This window comes from Giraffa tippelskirchi, chromosome 7 (assembly GCF_054371585.1).
Source record: "Giraffa tippelskirchi isolate mGirTip1 chromosome 7, T2T-mGirTip1v1.2.pri, whole genome shotgun sequence".
Taxonomy (NCBI): Eukaryota; Metazoa; Chordata; class Mammalia; order Artiodactyla; family Giraffidae; genus Giraffa; species Giraffa tippelskirchi.
This window is the reverse complement of record NC_137281.1, coordinates 11,163,377-11,181,726: the sequence shown is the minus strand read 5'-3', so window position 1 is coordinate 11,181,726 and position 18,350 is coordinate 11,163,377. Positions and strand designations below refer to the sequence as shown.

Below are 18,350 nucleotides of genomic sequence, written 5' to 3'. Positions count from 1 at the left end.
CCTTCCTACTTTGTTCGTGTCCTGGGCTCTAATCTAGAAACTGGGAATACAGTAGTGAGCAAATAAAAGGATTTACTCTTTGTGGAGATTCTTGTGGGGACAGTTAGCAAAAACCAGACAAACAAGTGATTATTCTAGCCAACCATTGCAGCATAACAAAATACCCCAAAACTCAGCCATGTAAAACCACAACCTCTTTATTTTATGATTATGTGGGTCAGGAATTTGAGCAAGGCACAGTGAGGTCAGTGTGGATTGACTCCTCAATGGGCTGGGGCCAACGGCCGGAGATGGATGAGCTGCTTCACCTGGGGCCATATATCGGAAACCTTGGTTCTGTGTGGGTTGAATTGTGTCCCTCCAAAATATGTTGAAATCCTAAGTCCCAGGTTCTACGAATGCGACCTTACATGGAAATAGGAGGACTTACATGCAGGGGGTGCATGATCCTTGGTCAGGGAACTAATATCCCACATGCTGAGGGATACAACCAAAAAGTTAAAAAAAAAAAAAAAAGGAAAGAAAGGTAGATTGGTATATTAAGATGAGTTCAAACTGGATTAGGGTGAGCCCCTAAATCCAATAACGGGTGTCCTCATACAAAGAGAGATTTGGTTCGATGCATGATACAGGGTGCTCAGGGCTGGTGCACCAGGATGACCAGAGGGATGGGATGGGGAGGGAGGTGGGAGGGGGGTTCTGGAAGGGGAACACATGTACACCCATGGTGGATTTATGTCAATGTATGGCAAAACAAATACAATATTGTAAAGTTAAAAAATAGATAAACAAACTAATTCAATAAAAAAAAAAAAAGCAGAGAGATTTGGAGACTCACAACCATATTGACAGGAAAGAAAGTCATGTGATGACAGGCGGAGACTGGAGTGATGGATGCAGCCACAAGCCAAGGAGTGCTGAGGATTGCAGGCAAAGAAGGCTGAGTGCTGAAGAATTGATGCTTTCGAACTGTGGTGCTGGAGAAGACTCTTGAGAGTCCCTTGGACAGCAAGGAGATCAAACCAGTTAAACCTAAAAGAAATCAACCCTGACTATTCATTGGAAAGACTGATGCTAAAGCTGAAGCTCCAATATTTTGGCTGCCTAATGTGAAGAGCTGACACATTGGAAAAGACCCTGATGCTGGGAAAGGTTGAGGGCGGGAGAAAAAGGGGGTGACAGAGGATGAGATGGTTGGATGGCATCACTGACTCAATGGACATGAGTTTGAGCAAAATCCAGGAGATAGTGAAGGACAGGGAAGCCTGGCGTGCTGCAGTCCATGAGGTTGCAAAGAGTTGGACATGACTGAGTGACTAAACAACAATAACCCGGAAGCAAGGAAGAGGCCACAAAGGATTCTTCCCCAGAGCTTTAGAAGGAGCATGATTCTGCTAACACCTTAATTTTTTTGTTTCTAACATCCAGAATTTCTGTTGTTTGAAGCCACCTCATTGATAAGCTTGTAGTCACTTATCATGGCAGTCCCAGGAAATGAAATCTGTTGGGTTTCTCAGTTCTCCTGCACTTTGCATCTGCTGGGGTTGCCATGTCCAGGGTAGCTCCTTTGTTCATTTAGCTGGTGCCTGGGCTGAGATGGCTTGGAACCTCTGGGGCTCTCTCTCCATGCGGCATCCATGCACGAGTAGCTTGGGTGTCCTCAGAGCATGGCAGTCTTGGTGCAGGAGGACATGGCGATCGGCTTCCCATGGTCCACTTCCACCATATCCTAGTTTTGTAAAATTTACTATTATTTATTTGGCTGTGCTGGGTCTTAGTCATGGCATTCAAACTCTTAGTTGCAGCATGTGAGATCTAGGAGCTGGGATCGAACCCGGGTCCCTTGCATTGGGAGCTTGTAGTCTTAACCACTGGATCACCAGGAAAGTCCAAGAGGTGATATTGACCCCATCCTTTTAGGCCACCACAATGACAGCTGGTGATATATGATTTGTGTGTGAATGTGCTCAGCCATGTCCAACTCTGCAACCCCATGGACTGTAGCCCACCAGGCTTCTCTGTCCATGGGATTTCCCAGGCAAGAATACTGGAGAGGGTTGCCATTTCCTACTGCAGGAGATCTTCCTGATGCAGGGATCGAACCCTCATCTCTTGCGTCTCCTGTATTGGCAGGTGGCTTCTTTACTGCTGAGACATCTGGGAGGCCTGGATATATGATTTGAGAAGATCTTAAAAAGAAATCCTGTCTCTGGGAGCGGGGAGGAAGGGATATGTTGGGAGCTTGGGATTGACATATAACACCACTATATTTAAAATGGGACTTCTCTAGTGGTTCAGGTGGTAAAGAATCTGCCCATGATGCTGGGGACCTGGATTCGATCCCTCGGTCAGGAAGATCCCCTGGAGAATGGCTCCCCATTCCAGTTTTCTTGCCTGGAGAATCCCATGGACAGAGGAACCTGGTGGGCCACAGTTCATGGGGCCACAAAAGCGTCAGACATGACTGAGCAACTAACACTTTCACTTTCATGTATATGTATAACTGAATTACACTGCTGTACACCTGAAACTAACACAACATTGTTAATCAACTATGTGTGTATGGTATACCCCAAATAAAATAAAAATTGAGAAGAGAAAAGAAACCCTGTCCTCCACCTGCCCCCAGATACCATGCAAAATGTTCTTTTTCTTCATAAACCATAGGGTCCCAGGGAAACACAATTTTGTCTCTGCGGGCTTGCCTCAACAAACCATGAAAAACGTGAATTCTGCCGTGTTGTGCTCAAAGAGTACCATTGAAATGGTAGTTCTCACAAAAAATAAATTTAAAAAAGAAACAAAAGAAATGGTAGTTCTGGCTTTTTCTCAGTTGGCCTGACAGCATCCTAGGAAATATAGCCCAGCCTTTATCTCCTGCCCCTGTAGCAGCAGGGGGATGAAGTCCTGTCCTTAGTCCTCATGGCAGGGCTCCCAGGGGTCATCTCCTATTCATCTCCTGTCTCAGAGCCCCCTAGGAAATCCAGACGTGTCCCTTTAGAACAACAAGATAGTCTTGACCTTTGGATGTGGGAGAAGAGACTGGAAGGTTAATGCTTGGGTCAGTGAGTTGGAAAGTTGCGTTTGGAAGCCAGAAATAGATGTGGAGGTGGCTTTGGGTGGAAGGCTGTGTGGGACAGCTCCCAAGGCTGAGGTCTCGAATGGCTGGGTCCTACAATATGGCCCCCTAATTCCAGGAGCCTGTGAAAAGGTGGCCCCCTCATTCATTCTCTCTGGAGAAGGGCAGATCTGGCCTTGTTCGCTGGTTCAAAAATCTTTATTTCAGTATAAAATATTAAATAAAACAAATATTAATAATAACAATAGCCGCAACCCTATCAATAATCATGTGAGCTCTCTCCTGCTGGCCCGTAGCCTTTTGCTAGCTTTTCTTCTCTAGTTCTCATAGTTCTGTCTCTGGGTAGCTGGGGAAATTGAGGCCCAGAGAGGGCAGCCCACTGGCCTGAGGTCACACAGCAAGTTGGTAGGGCTGGGAACTGAGGGAAGGGCAAAGGGGTCCTCTGGATCCAGCCAGTGGGGTGGGAATGTGGGGTTCAAGTGCAGAGGAGAGTGGCTCCCCACAGTCTGGCAGTCAAGAGCAGGCTGACAAAGAAGCTGAGGTGGGCAGGGCTGGGCTGGGGGGCGCCCCCCTTGCGGGGCTGGGCATCCCTGGCTGGATGGTTACAGCCATTTCCAGTACAGCAGGAGACGCTGACGTGGGTGAGGTAGAAGGCTTCAGCCACGTGGAGGCTTTGGGACCAAGAGGGGGTTGCACAACCTCTGACGGTGTAGCTCGTGTTCATCAGTCCTGAAGAGAGAGATGGACCATGTGAGATGCCAAGTTCTTGGGACTGGAAACTGGAATCTCACTGGGTGATGCACCACCTCTTGGTGGGTGCCACCTGGAAAAAGCAGCAGTTTTACGTCTGCCCCGGAGACCCCTGGGCTTTCCCTCAGACCCTTCCAGGGGCTCTGTGAAGTCAAAATTATTCTCGTAATAATGCTACAACCTCATTTGCCTTTTTTATTTTTATTTTTTTTTGCTCTCACAAAGGGTTTCCTAGAAACCCAAGGGCACGTGATCTTGCAACAGACTGAATGCAGAGGCAAATATGAGGGTCCAGCTGTCTTCTATTAAACCAGACATTAAAGAGATTGCAAAGAACAATGTCCATCTTTCTGCTCACTTTTTTTTTCATTTTGGAAAACGTCTCCTTTTTTTTTTCTTCCATAAAAATATGTTCACATCTCATGAGTTTTCAATTGTTCTTTTAAAATGAATAAATACATTTTAAAAAGTCTCTCGGTTTTCATTTGTAATGCAGTAAATAGCTACAGATGGAACTAACATAAACAATAAGTTTTAAGAGCACCAAGGAATTTTGAGACCCTAAAGACTGAAAAGCTCTGGAATAGAGGAACCTGCCCAGGACATCTCAGGATGGAATCTCATGAGGTCCACAGAAGTCCCAACCACCCACGAAGTTCCACTCCCCTACAAAGAAATCCGCTTGTCTGTAGAGCAGATATCCGCTTCCTAATGAAGGAGTCCTAAGTCCTTGCTACACTTTGCGTCCTCCTGAAGGAAGTCCTACCTTTTCCAACAAGACGATCCACCTCAATTAAATCCAGTCTCATAGGAGGTTACCTCTTGCAGACCACCCCTCACTCCCCACCCCCACCCCCGTAAATATCCAAGGATCCTCACCTCTAATGCCTGTCGCTTCCAAACACTGATTCATAGGGCCGCGGCAGTCAATGAGGAAAGTTTCTTCAGAGGAACACCCGTGGGTGCTGTTCCCCTGACAGCTGTAACACTGCAAGCCGTTTGGTGGCAGGTTTTGAATCTCCAGGACTTCGGAGAAGATCAGTGACAGAGAAACCAGGGAAATTAGCCCGAGGGGTTTCCCAGCAGTAGGTCTCCAGCAGGACTCCCACCTCTCAGCCAGAGATGTCATGGCGCCCCCTTGTGGTCAGACCTTGGAACAGCACTCTCTTTGGGCGGGGATGGGGGTTGGCGGGGGTGCTTCTCTGAGGCTTGTGACAGAAATCCCGACTCCCAGCTCCCCATGAACCCTCACCTGCCTAGACTCTGGGTAAAGCGAAACAGTCCCTGCCTTCGGAGAACTTACGATTTAGAGCTACACTGTCCCCGGACTTCCCTAGTGGTCCAGTGGTTAAGAATCCATCTGCCAACGCACGGTACCTGGGTTTGATCCCTGGTCCGGGAAGATCCCACATGCCGCGGAGCAACTAACCTGGGCCGCCACAGCTTTGGAGCCTGGGCTCTAGAGCTGGAGAACCACTGACTACTGAACCCCGCGTGCCCTACAGCCCGTGCCCCGCAACAAAAGGAGCCACTGCAATGAGAAGCCCACATACCGCAACTAGAGAGTAGCCCTCTCTCTGCAGCTAGAGAAAGCCCATGGGCAGCAACAAAGAGCCAGTGCAGCCATAAAAAGAAATAATAAATAAATAATAGAGCTACACTGTCCCATATGATAGGCACTAGCCACGTGTGGTTGTTTACATTGACACTAAAATGAATATGGAATGAAATCCAAAATGCAGTTCAAGTGCTCAATAGCCATATGTAGTAGAGGCTACTCTATTGGGCGATCAGTTTCAGAAATTTCCATCACCATGGAAAGTCCTGTTGGCCAATAATTGCTTGCAGAGACAGAATAACGCAAAGGATCTAGATTATACTCGGGGAGGGCAGAGTCAGGGACATCTTTCCTGTGGATGATGCTTTAAAGCTGAGACCTGATGAGGGAGAAATAGCCAGCCAGGCAAACTCCTAGGGGAGATTGTGTTCCTGGTGGAGGGTACTGTATGTGCAAAGGCCATGAGGCAGACACCTGCTGGGTTACAGAGAGCATAGCAGAACTTCGGACAGCATTTTAAAAGCAAGGGGAAGGCATTGAAGTGTTTGAGGAAGAGGCACATGCTTTGATTTATGTTAAAAAAAAATCACTCTTGCTGCTGTGTTGAATATAGGCTGTAGGGTAGCAGGAGGGGCAGCAAGGTCATTGCAACAATCTAGGCGAGAGGCCATGATGGCCGGGACCAGTGTGGTGAGCAGTGGAAGGATTCAAGAAGATGTAGAAGCTAAAGCACAGGTCTTGGTGAGGCTTTGATGGTCTCCTTGAATTCCCACAAAATCTTTCTTGAGAAAGGGCTTAATAGGTCTTTTTTTTTTTTTTTCAGAGGAGGAAGCAGAGTGGAGGGGTTTCCCTGTGAGCAAGCAGCCTGAATGCACCTCTCTGCCCCCAATCCTAGGTCTTATGCCAGGTCCCCTGCCCACTTACGTGAGCCCGCATTGCATCTGGTGGTGTTGCAGCACCGCAGGAAGTGGAAGGTGTGATTATTGTGGAATCCGATGGGGCCTGGGCAGCCAGGAAGGATGCCACAGCCTCTCAAGTGGCGGTCATCCCCTGGACTCTCTGTGGAGACAGAGGAGGTTAGATTGTTGCTGAGCAGCTGGGACTGGATTTGTCACCTGTCCGGTTGGATGGCATCACTGACTCGATGGACATGGGCTTGGGTGGACTCCGGGAGTTGGTGATGGACAGGGAGGCCTGGCGTGCTGCAGTTCATGGGGTCGCAAAGAGTCAGACATGACTGAGCGACTGAACTGAACTGAACTGAACATCTTCTGCTTCATCCTTCACTATAGGACTCTCACTGTATGAAGGGCAGCCATATATCTAACGAGGAGACACAGATTCCAGCCACCATGGGTATCGTTGGGACTTCCCAGGTGGCACTAGTGGTAAAGAACCCGCCTGGCAATGCAAGAGACATAAGAGATGCGGGTTCGATCCCTGGGTTGGGAAAGTCCGCTGAAGGAGGGCACAGCAACCCACTCCAGTATTCATGCCTAGAGAATCCCATGGACAGAGGAGCCTGGTGGGCTATGGTCCATAGGGTCATCAAGAGTCGGACATGACTGAAGTGACTGAGCATGCACACATGGGTATAGTCGTGTGGCTAAGTTCTGGTCAATATGATCTAAGTAAAAAGGTTTGTGGGACTTGCAGAAAGGAGAAGCTTTACAAAAGCAGGGCCACCCCCTTTTTGCCCCTTCTTTCCTCCCTTCCTCCTTTCTGGAACTTGGATACGAGGTCTGGAGCACAGGCAACCATCTTGGACCATGAGGCAATCTTGCAAATGGAAGCAACATGTAAGAAATGAGAAGGCATCTGGTGACTGTGGACCTGTCTTAGTGGCCCTAGACTTCCCATCACTGGGCTTCCTGTGTGAGTACTAACTTTCTACCTTGCTTACCTCCCTGTTATTTGGGGAGTTGTTGTTAAGTGCAGCCTTTGGGAGGAACAAAGCTGGGAAGGGGAGTTGCTGGCATGTTGGGGCTCACCTTTCAGGCTCTGGTGGGTTATCACATCCACGCACTGATCTCCAGAGTTGCGGCATTGCAGGCTCTGGTCCCAGCCCGTCTCACAGCTGAGGTCCACTGAGGCACAGGAAGCACATTCAAGGTAGCGGTTTCTGGTAGCATCTGGGGCTGTTTGGGGAGAAGCAGGAGGGTGAGACCCCAGGGGAGGAGTCCTAGAGACCCATCTTGCTAGAGGACTCTCCTGCACATCAGTTCTTCCTTATCCCATTCTTCATCAAAAAGTTCTGCCCATCCTATCTCCTAAATCTTCCTAGCATCCATCCCCTCCTTTCCAGCTCCATGACCAGGTCAGACCTCCTTCAATACCAGCTTCCTCCCTGGCCTCCTGGTTTCCATTCTTGCCCTTCCCACCCCAGTGCCTCCCACATGGCCCTACAAGGATGCTTCTAATACTCAAATCTAACCCTGTCTCTCCTCTGCTCAACTCTTCCATGGGTCTCCAGAGCCCTCAGAATAAAATCCAAGAAACTCAGCGTGGCATTCGAGGCCCATCAAAGACTGGTTCCTGGCCATCCTTCCTGCCTTATTTCTCTCCCCATCCACTCAGACTCTACACCAGCTTCCCTCAGTCCCCAAGTTTAAGTGCTGACTCCCACCCAGCCTTTGCTTCTGCACAACACTTTACCCTGCTCCCTAATTTCCCTATCTCCTACTCATTCTTCAGGAGTCATCTTCTCTAATTTTTACCCCCTCCAAGAAGCCCTCCTGGACCTCCCAGGCTGAATTAGGTGCCCCTCTGGGCTCCCCAATCCCAGCTCTGTCTACTCTGGATCATCTCTGTTTGGACTAAGTCCCAGGTAGAGCCTGGGCTATCTTGTGTGCCAACATGACCCAGCACAGGGCCAGGGCCAGAGAAAATATTCAATAAATATTTATTCAATTTTTTTTTTCCTGTGCTATCAGCATATGGGATCTTAGTTCCCCAAACAAGGATCAAACCCGCACTCCCAGCACTGGAAGCACGGAGTCTTAACCACTGAACCATCAAGGAAGTCCTACAGTAATAGGACTTCCCAATCGTGTCATAGGTCAAAGTCTCACTTGACTAATCCGTGATAACTTTGCCTCTCACATGGACCTTCCCGTCCAGGCCAAATGGATGAATTACTTTTTCCTGGAAACACCAGAGTCATTCCTCTGCCCAGACCTTGGCTCACACCATCCCCAAGCCTGGCATGCCCTCTCCTTCCTGACCCCAGATATCCAAGTTTGAGTTTGAGCCAAGTCTTAGAGAAATTAGAGGGCTCTCTCAGCCAAGACACTTAACAGGCAGGCCAACAGCTGTAATTAGGTGAATCACTTACCTTCAAAGCCAAATCTTCCCCACCCCCTCCCCAAAGAAAAATAACTAAAAGGCCAACAACTCACATCTTCTCATATGAACCACCATGAAAGTGAAAATACAAATTGCATCATTGCCAGCATAGCTGTCTCATGCCACCCATGGGTCTCCTTTGTGAGCTCCTCTTCTTACGTCACTCTTCGAAATGTGGATGATACCCAGGCTCTGTCTGAGGCTCTTTTTTCATTTCTCATGGTGTATACTCTCTCCCATTGGATGTTATCCATTGACATTGCTTCATCTCCACCTATCTGCGGAGAAATCACAAATCTCTCTCCAGGTAAGACTTTCCTATGAACTCCACACCTGTACGCCCACGGGCCTCCTAGCGGTCCCCTGGCTATCTGTCAAACACCTGAATCTCTACCTGTCCCCAACAAGACTCTCCGTCTTCTCCAAACTGCTGCTTCTCCTGAATTGCACGTCTCTGAGGTGGCCCCATCTGGTCTCCCAGGGTAGAGACTTGGCAGACTCCTTGATCTTCCATATCTAGGCATCAATCTAGTTACTCACTCCAACTTCCCTATCTTCTGTAATCCTTTTGCCATATTGCTTCTGATCTCCATTAAGCATGTTCTATTGAGTTCTTAATTTTAGACCCTGTTCTCTATTTCCTGTTGCACTCATTTTAAAATGGATTCCAGATTTCTGCTAAAAATTATCCTTTCCTCTATTTTCTTGAAGATATTGATCATAGCTATTTTAGACCTCCCCTGTCTAATAACTCCAATATCTGATTCACAACAAGTCTGTTTCTGTTGTGGGATTTTTCTCTTGGTTTCCCCAGTTGATTGGTCTTTTCTGTTTTCTTCAGGATACCTTGTATGTTTTGATTAGATGCCAGATATAGATAACAACTTGTAAAGGCTTTAAATGATTTTATCTTCTGCCAAAGAGAGATTAGGTTTTCTTCCTGTAGAAACTGTATGTAGGCATTTTTGTGCTGTGCTTAAGTCACTCAGTCATGTCCGACTCTGTGACCCCATGTACTGCAGCCCACCAAGCTCCTCTGTCCACAGGGATTCTCCAGGCAAGAGTACTGGAGTGGGTTGCCATGTCCTCTTCCAGGGGATCTTCCCAACCCAGGGATCGAACCCAGGTCTCCTGGATTGCAGGCAGATTCTCTACCGACTGGGGCTGGTCAACTTCTGGTTTTGCCCTTATTCTTAGGGCGTGGTCTCAGAGGAAAGCCTGAGACTTCTCTTTCCAATTTGGCAACTTCAGTCTCCCATCACATGCTCGCTGGAATTCCTGCTCAGTTCTGTAGTTTCCCAGATACTATTTTCTGTAGAGTTTCTTGGAGTCTAACACTATGCACGTACGGCTTGCCAATGACTTGAAGGAAATCTGCAGATTTGGGGACTCCCTTTTCTGTGGTTCCATGCATTCCAGGATTTTACTTCTCATTTTCCAGACACTCTGGCAGCCCCAGATTTCAACCTCTGCCTTCTTAGTCTAGCGACAATCTCTTTCTATCTGCGTTCTACTTCCCTTCCAGAGCAGTGAATTGGCAAGTTCACTCAAGGTAAAAGCCAGCTTGTCTGTGGAATTCAACTTCTGTGCTTCCCTTATTTCAAGGATTGGAGCACTTGTACTTCCTCTCTCCATTTGCTGCTCTTGAGACTTCAAAGACTGTTTATAATTTATCCAGCTTTTGTAACTGTCATTGGTGGTAGATAGAAGGTGGGGTGGGTGTTGGTCTGATACAAATAACTCCACGTGACCAGAACTGCATATCTGCCCTCACCATCTAACCCATCATTAAGTTATGCTTATCTGCCTGCTAAATAGCTCTTAAATCCATCCACTTTTCTCCATCTGCTGATCAGAGAGACACTCTCTTTTTCTTTTTTTTCTTTCAGCCACGCCATGTGGCATATGGAATCTTAGTTCCCTGACCAAGGATTGAGCCCATATCCCCTGCAGTGGAAGCATGAGGTCTTAGCCACTGGATTGCCAAGGAAGTAGTACACCCCCTTCTTTATCTGGACAACCTCACACACCTCCAGGTTTGTTTCCCCTAATCTACCTTCCCTCCACCATTTCTTCCTTCCAATCTCTCTTCCACTCTGAGGTCAGAATGCGTGCCTGCTAAGTCGCTTCAGTCTTGTCCGACTCTTTGCGACCTCATGGACTGTAGCCCGCCAGGTTCCTCTGTCCATGGGATTCTCCAGGCAAGAATACTGGAGTGGGCTGCCACATCTTCCTTCAAGGGATCTTCCCGACCCAAGGATTGAACCCACATCTCTTACGTCTCCTGCATTGGCAGTTGGGTTCTTTACCAATAGCGCCACCTGGGAAGCCGGAGGTCAGAATAATTTGTCCATAAATACAAAGCTGATAGTGACCCTGTAGCCTTTCATGACCTCCCAGTGTTCCCCAGATGAAGTCTATATTCCCCACTACAGTCTAGAAGGCCTTGTATAATGTGACCTTGCCAATTTCATCAGCTCCTCTTGCCCCATCTTGTCCTTCCTCCAGCCATGCTAGTTTCACTCTCTCCTGTTGCTTTTGTATCTGTTGCTCCTTCTGTCTGGAAAAACCCTTTCCACCGTCTTTTTAACAGCCTGACCCTCCTCCCTCAAGATCCAGCTTAGCTGTTGCTTTCTGTAGGAAACCTCCTCTGACCTGAGTCGTTTATCTCCTCTAGGGTCCTACAGCCCCTACTCATAGTTATCCCAGCTCTGATCACTCTCTGGTCTCTGTTTCCCCCATCTCAGCCCTGATGATTCTGGACCGTGCTTCCCTATGACAGCTGTGTCCTCTCTGGTCTCTGTTTCCTCTATCTGGGTCCTGACACCTTTCTCTGTGCTTCCCTGATCCCAGCTCTGACTGGGATCAGGGCAGTCACTGTCTGGTGATGGTCTGTCCTGACCCCTCCCCCACCTCCCACCCCCGCCATATATACAAACACTACTGGACTATGAGCCCCAGAGGGGCAGGGCTCAAGGCTGTCTTGGCCATTGCTATGTCCCCAGCATCACAGAAGAACAGTTGTGTCTGACTCTTTGTGACCCCATGGACTGTAACCCACCAGGCTCCTTTGTCCATGGAATTCTCCAGGCATACTGGTGTGGGTTGCCATTTCCTTCCCTAGGGGATCTTCCTGTCCCAGGGATTGAACCTGGGTCTCCCACATTGCAGGCAGACTCTACTTACTGAGCCACCTTGAGGCACATGGGATCTTAGTTCCCCCACCAGGGATTGAACCTGTACCCTCTGCAAAGGAAATGCGGATTCTTAACCACTGGACCATCAGGGAATCCCCTCAGTTATTAAGTCACTGGATTGACAGCTGCTGCCTAAGCTCCCTGGTGGACCCCTGACCATTCCCAAACTTCTCTTTAGACCCCTTGCTAAGTTGCTCAGTTAAGTCCAACTCTTTGTGACCTCATGGACTGTAGCCCACCAGGCTCCTGTGTGTCCATGGGATTCTCCAGACAAAAATACTGGAGTCGGTTGCCATTTCCTCCTCTGAGGAATCTTCCTGATCCAGGGATTGAACCCGTGTCCGTTACATCGCCTGCATTGACAGGTGGGTTCTTTACCACTATCGCCACCTGGGAAGCCCATTAAAATCCTCATGTCCCCAAGATCCACTAAAGGGGAAACACCAGGCCCAGTAGGAGGCTTTGAGGAAAATAGGTCCCGACTGGTCCATGTCCTCTGCACTGACTGGTACTGTTAAATATTTTGGTTGTTACCTCTGATGACAAGTGTTACTGAGATTCAACTGTTAGTGCTTTTCTTTGGCACATCTAACAGAAAGAGGAAGCCGACATCCTCTCTCTTGTCACTTCCTTGAAAATAAACATCTGATTCAATTCCCACCAACAGATGAAAGTTTGAGGTCAGAATCGGTGAAAATCTAGCAGAATCAGGGCAGATGGAAAGCAAAGGAAAAAATGAGTGCAGACGCAGGTGGTCTGTTTACTGATGTCATTGTGACTGGACTGGTCTTAACACATTTCCTTTCTCACCAGAGCCAGAAAGAGGAATCTCTGCTTGACCCTGCACCATGGTCTGCTCCTTCCCCTCCTTCCTCTCCTGTGAGAACTCGGAGGAATTTGAGCCTTTTTAAGTCTTTTTCTTACACTGACGGACCAGACCCTAAAGTCATGAAACTCTACGAAAAGCCTTACAAAAGTTTCTTCACAGTCTTTTTTCATTGCCCAACTCAAGAATTGATTCTAGGGAACTTTACCAGCCCATGGCAGCCTGTCTGGCTCCCTCCACTTTTGATTTCCTTTAAGGACACTGAGTCACTGGCATCTCTGGTCTTTGTATCTCGGTCCCTTGCTAAGATACGAAACATCTGTCGCCTGAACCATCTCCTGTCCCATGACAAAAATGAGATGGCGAAATGTCAGTGAGATAACTCACCCACCACTCAAGTGGGTATATGTATATACAGCTTCTTAAAGGCAGGTGATGCATCTTATAAATGACAACCACACACACACACACAGACACACAAGCAGTATGGGATGGGATGAGTTTGTAGTTGGGAGTGGGGCCGGTGATGGTTTGAAATGAGTTGGGGTTGACTGGAGGATGGGATTAGAGATGTGTTCAGGAGGAGGATGGGTTTGAGCTGGAGAGTGTTGGGGATAAAATGAAGTTGGGGGAGGGATTGGGGTTGGGGATGGAGATATGGAGTCAGGCTGGAGATTAGTTTAGGATAAGGAAAGGGTTGAGCTGGGGAATTGGTCCTGGGGTAAGGCATGGAGCTGGTGTTAGGGTGGCCCCAGATTGGGGATAAGACCAGGGTGATGTTAAGGCAGGGATGGGGATGTTTTGGGGTTGGGGATGGCAAGGGCTGCCCTACTCACCAGGGTTGGGCTTGTTGCACAAGTCTGACCTGCACACGGCCTCTGAAAGGGTGATGATCTGCCTGCCAGTCCGATAGCTCATGGACCTGTTGTTCTTCTCCGGATGGGTACAGCCTTTTTCCACCACTTTCATCTCGTTGCTGCCTATGAGGAATGTCTCTTTGTTACCCCCAGAAGCTCTCCTGGACCCAACCAGCCTCTGACACTCCTGGTTATAAAGTCATCTGCTCCCAGGACCGAACCCTGCCAGGCCTCTCCTCTTATTTGAGTCCAACTCTGTCTTTTCTAGACTTACCCATCCTCCCCATCAACCTCTTATACCAGAAGCCTACTCTCTCTTAGTGACAACACTATATCTGGGACATTCTGGATCCATCAACTCCTCCCTCCCTGCTTGGAGATCTCAACAGAGAGAGGCCTCTAATAGGAATCTTTAAAGGAAAATGCTTTGAGCTTAGCAAAAAGTATAAGAGAATGGTATAATAAATACTGTGCATTAGTCACAAAACTTTATAAAATATTAGTATTTTGTTATATTTGTTTCAGATTTTTTTAAAAAAGAAACCAAGTTTAAAAGATAGTTAAAGCCTCCTGCTTACTGCCCTCCTCCAAATCCCATTTCTCTTATTCCCTGTCTGAAGACAACCACTGATATAGGTAATTCTTACACCTGTGTATGCAGAATATATGTTATTGTTTATTTTGATCGCTAAATACTATTTTTAGTAAAAGGTGTCCAACTCTGCAACATGCTTTTTTTTTCTCTTTTAATCTTACATTTTTGAGATGTATCCAGGTTAAGACTTACAGTCCTGTGTGTGTGTGTTAGTCACTCAGTTGTGTCTGACCCTTTGTGACCCCCATGGACTGTAGCTTGCCAGGCTCCTCTGTCCATGGAATCCTCCAGGCAAGAATACTGGAGTGGGTTGCCATTCCCTTCTCCAGGGGATCTTCCCAACCCAGGGATTGAATCTGGGTCTTCCACTTTTTAGGCAGATTCTTTACCATCTGAGCCATCAGGGAAGCCCCCGACAGCCCTAATTCCTTCATTTCAGCTGCTATGGGGTATAATGTGTGATTATACTTTAAGGTTTCTCCTCTGCTGACCCTAACTTCAGTCTTTCCAGTTTTCTGTGTCACAAACATGAGGACTAGGAACATCCTTTTACATGTGTCTCTAGGCAACTGTGGCCAAGGTTCTTTGGGGTGGCTACATTCCTTGAAGTTTAACTGCTGCTTGTAGGGTATGTTGATCTTTATTTGTATCAGATATTGCCACGTGGCTCTGTTCCGTGGATGAACCAATTTACCTCCCTAACAGCAGAGCCCGCAGTTCCACAACCTCATCGATCTCAGTAATGTCAGATTCTTAAATGCTTGTCCATCTGGTGGGCGTGCTACCAGTCTCAGTGTCTTTTTTTCATGCGTATTGCCCTGATGACTCGTAAGATAAGGTTTCTCGGTCCCTCGCTTTCCCTGCCCCAGCTCACCTTCCCACACATGCAGGACTGTGGTCCTGCAGAGGTCCTGACCAGGAGCACACTCTTCAACACTGCAGCTCTCCATGTTCTTACACTGTAAGCACCGCAGGCTCCAAGAGGCTGGGGGCAGAGGGAGGAGACGGAAGAAGAGGTGTTATTGCTCTGAGCCAGGATCCCGCCCCCCCACCCCGGCCCTCTTTAAGCCCCAACACCTGGACCAAATCTCCAGGCCTTGTGCACTCAGGTTCAGGCTCCACTTCTGCCCTGCCTGGATTCCAAGGCTGGGTTCTAGCCCGCTATGCTATCTTTAGGCCAACGTTTTATCTTTGTCCTTTACTCTAATGTTTTTTTTTTCCCCCCGCCCACAGGCCCTTCTTAAGTCCAGTCCTCGCTCGCTTTCGCTTTAATTCTAACCGAGTGCCGGGGCCATCCAGAAAGTGAGATTCCCACCCTCTCGGCGGGTGCAGACTTCTAGCCTAGTTCTTTCCTCTACCCGCCGCCCGCCTGGGTCTATTCCACCTCGCGATCTCTCCTACGGGTGTTCTAACCTCACCGACTTCCGCTGATCTTTACATTCCACTTTCGTCCCTGGAGTTGCCCCCACTAACGCCCACTGGTTCTCCTCCCTTTCCTAACCTCTCCCCAGCTTTCTCCCGCCACGCAGCAGTCCGAGAACTTCCAACTCCGCCCATCAGCCCTGCGGAGATTTTAACCCCACCTACTAGGGCCTCCCCCGAAGTTTTCCCCCGCCCCCCAGCGGCTCTCGAGCTGTTTTAACCCCGCCCACTAGGGGCTCGGGACCTGTCAGCCCCACCCACTGGTTCCGCCCCGAAGTTCTGACCCCGCCCACCACCTCCGCCCCCTGGTTAACAGCCGGCCCTCAAGCTCCCTTGCCAAGGCTCAACCTTGCCCATCAGACCTCCCTTGTGGTCCCTTGCCCGCTCCAAATTCGGAGTCCTCTACCGAGTTATTACTCATTCTAGGCCTCTGGCGGTCCAGAAAACTTTCTGAATTATTCATTACCGAACCACCTCTCAACTCCTACCCCCCGCCCCGCCCTCACAGTTCCAACTCAACTTCCTTTCATTTTTTGACCCGTTTTCCATTTTCCAAAGAAAGGAGGTAAGAGGTCCCGTCAGCTAGACTATAGTGAAAGGGAAGGAGCCTCGAAGTACAAGCCCTGTTTCCCTGGCCCCTGGCTCTGCCAGACTCAGCCTGACTCTCTTTAGACCTGGTGTAAAATGAGGCGTTGTCCTCCCTGTCTGAAGACTGTGTGTGTGGCGGGGCGGGGGTTGGAGGGGGGAGGGATCTGATAGAGTGGAGAGGGCTGTAGGATCCACTGCGGGTCCGAATCCCACTTACAAAGGCTGGCTGTGTGACCTCGGGCCAGTTAGTTAACCTCTCTGTGCCTGTTTCTCTGTAAAAAGGGGTTAAAATAGTTTTGCCCACCCAGTCGGGAATTGCAAGGAAGAAGCTTAGAAGAGTGTCTGGTATAAAGAGCGTATTCACCAGATGATGGCTGTCGTTAAGCTCCTATGCTCAATAAATATTTCCTGAGCGGCTACTGTGTGCCCGGTTCTGTACCGCGGGGGGCGGCGGGGGGCGGGGCGCCGAGAACAGGAGAATTATTTGATTGTGGGGTGGGGGCTGGAGACTGAGCCCTCCTTCTCCGAGTCATCAGATTCTGAGCTCTCTTCCTCTCTCTTCCCTTCTCCCTTCCCCGCCGTCAGACCCCAGTCCCCAGCTTAGAGGTCCGGGCACCTTGCCCTTACCTGAAATGTAGGTGTGAACCAACAGCAGTAGCAGCAGCGGTTGGCCCATGTCCAACGGTGGCTCCTGCCCGCGATCTCCCTGCACCTCTCAGTCTGGCCCCCGGAAAGAGACAGTTTTGTGGCCCTGGGGGCTCCTCCCAGAAGTTTGCGAAAGAGCGAGTCAGCCCCAGACTCCCTCCCCCGCCTCCCCTACCCACCCTCTCACCCCTCCCGCACCTTCCTCAAAAACTTCCTTTACCAGGGTGTGGCCAGCTGGGGGTAGGGGGGCTGACCCTGCTCTGACTCACGTTGGCAGTAGTCACAGCTGTCCCCGGACTGCCTGGGTGTGAATTCCACTTTTCTCTCAATGCCACATCACCTAGGGGAAGGGACCTCATTCTTTAAATTAAAACTTATCCCTTCGGGAAATTTGTGACTATTAGATACTATAGGGCTTTCCTTAGTCTGGTTAGGAAGGATCGTGGTTATATGGGAAAGCATCTTTCTCATTTATAGCTGCAGGCTGAAATATTTGGGGGTGAAATAATACAGTGTCTCCAATTTACTTTAAAACACTTCAGCCAAGAAGCAGATATTGCTGTTATGACAACAGTCTTGTGGTTATGCGGAAAACTTGTTCTTATATTCTACAGATGCTGAAATATTTAGAGGCTGAATGTCATTGATGCATTTGCATTTGCCATAAAATACTTTAGGAAAAAAAGAAAGGCAAAATATCATTGTTCAGTTGCTAAGTCATGTCTGACTTGTTGCAACCCCACAGACTGTAGCTCCTCTGTCCATGGGATTTCCCAGGCAAGAATACTGGAGTGGGTTGCCATTTCCTCCTTCAGGGGATCTTCCCAACCCAGGGATTGAACCCGAATCTCTGCACTGGAAGGCAGATTCTTTACCACTGAGTCACAGTTATTTATTTATTTGTTTATTTTAAAATTTATTTGGCTGTACTGTGTCTTAGTTCTGGCACGCAGGATCTCCGATCTTCTCTGTGGCATGAGACCAGACTGTGGGGGTTCCAGTTTCAGCTAGTCATTAGCTGTACGACCTTGGGTATTTTACTAAACCTCTGAGATCTTTAGTTGCAGCGTGTGGGATCTAATTCCCTGACCAGGGATTGAACCCAGGCTTCCTGAATTGGGAGCACGGAGTTTTAGCCACTGAAACACCAGGGAAGTCCCCATAAGTTTTTAAAAGAGAAAAATAAAATACAAAACATGAAATAGCCTCTTCCTCCCAGTCAGAGCAATTTAATGTGGTAGAATTAAATGCCTGAAATGGTCACTGGCCCACATGGAGTGCCTCAACAACCTCTGTCAACATTTACCAAGGACCTGCTCTCTGCCGGGCACTGGTCCAGAAGCTGTGGACCCAGCAGAAAAGTCCCTGCCCTTGTGACAGTAGGGAGTAAATATGTATTACCTGGTCTATCACTGTCAGACTGTGATAAGTAAAATGCAGAAAAACAAATCAGGTTGAAGGAGGTGCAAGGGTACAAGTGAGGTGAGG

At 48.5% G+C, this 18,350-nt stretch overlaps 1 protein-coding gene across 9 annotated transcripts; it reads right to left on the bottom strand.

Annotated features, from left to right (window-relative positions):
• Nucleotides 1-181: 181 nt before the first annotated feature.
• PLAUR (plasminogen activator, urokinase receptor) lies at nt 182-16,934 on the bottom strand. 9 transcript variants are annotated; one of them, XM_081515978.1, is made up of 8 exons: nt 16,845-16,934; nt 15,082-15,192; nt 13,592-13,735; nt 10,200-10,205; nt 7,361-7,525; nt 6,312-6,437; nt 4,709-4,855; nt 3,262-3,808 (listed from the first exon to the last, which is right to left on the bottom strand). In XM_081515978.1, the coding sequence occupies exons 1-8, from the start codon at nt 16,891-16,893 to the stop codon at nt 3,555-3,557; spliced, it is 1,002 nt and encodes a 333-aa protein (XP_081372104.1). In that variant the 5' UTR covers nt 16,894-16,934; the 3' UTR covers nt 3,262-3,554. The 9 variants fall into 9 exon arrangements, with proteins under 9 accessions (XP_081372106.1, XP_081372107.1, XP_081372108.1 ...); XM_081515980.1 differs by lacking the exons at nt 3,262-3,808; nt 10,200-10,205 and adding an exon at nt 182-1,729 and having other exon boundaries at nt 6,312-6,446; nt 7,379-7,525; XM_081515981.1 differs by lacking the exons at nt 3,262-3,808; nt 10,200-10,205; nt 16,845-16,934 and adding exons at nt 182-1,729; nt 15,487-15,820 and having other exon boundaries at nt 6,312-6,446; nt 7,379-7,525.
• Nucleotides 16,935-18,350: the final 1,416 nt, after the last annotated feature.

Coding starts and splice junctions, on each gene's coding strand:
- PLAUR (XM_081515978.1), bottom strand. CDS start 16,893: ATGGGCCAACCGCTGCTGCTACTGCTGTTGGTTCACACCTACATTTCA. Junction 4,856..6,311: donor CAGATGCAATGCGGGCTCAC/GTAAGTGGGCAG, acceptor TCTTCTCCGAAG/TCCTGGAGATTCAAAACCTG. Junction 3,809..4,708: donor GGAAGCGACAGGCATTAGAG/GTGAGGATCCTT, acceptor CTCTCTCTTCAG/GACTGATGAACACGAGCTAC.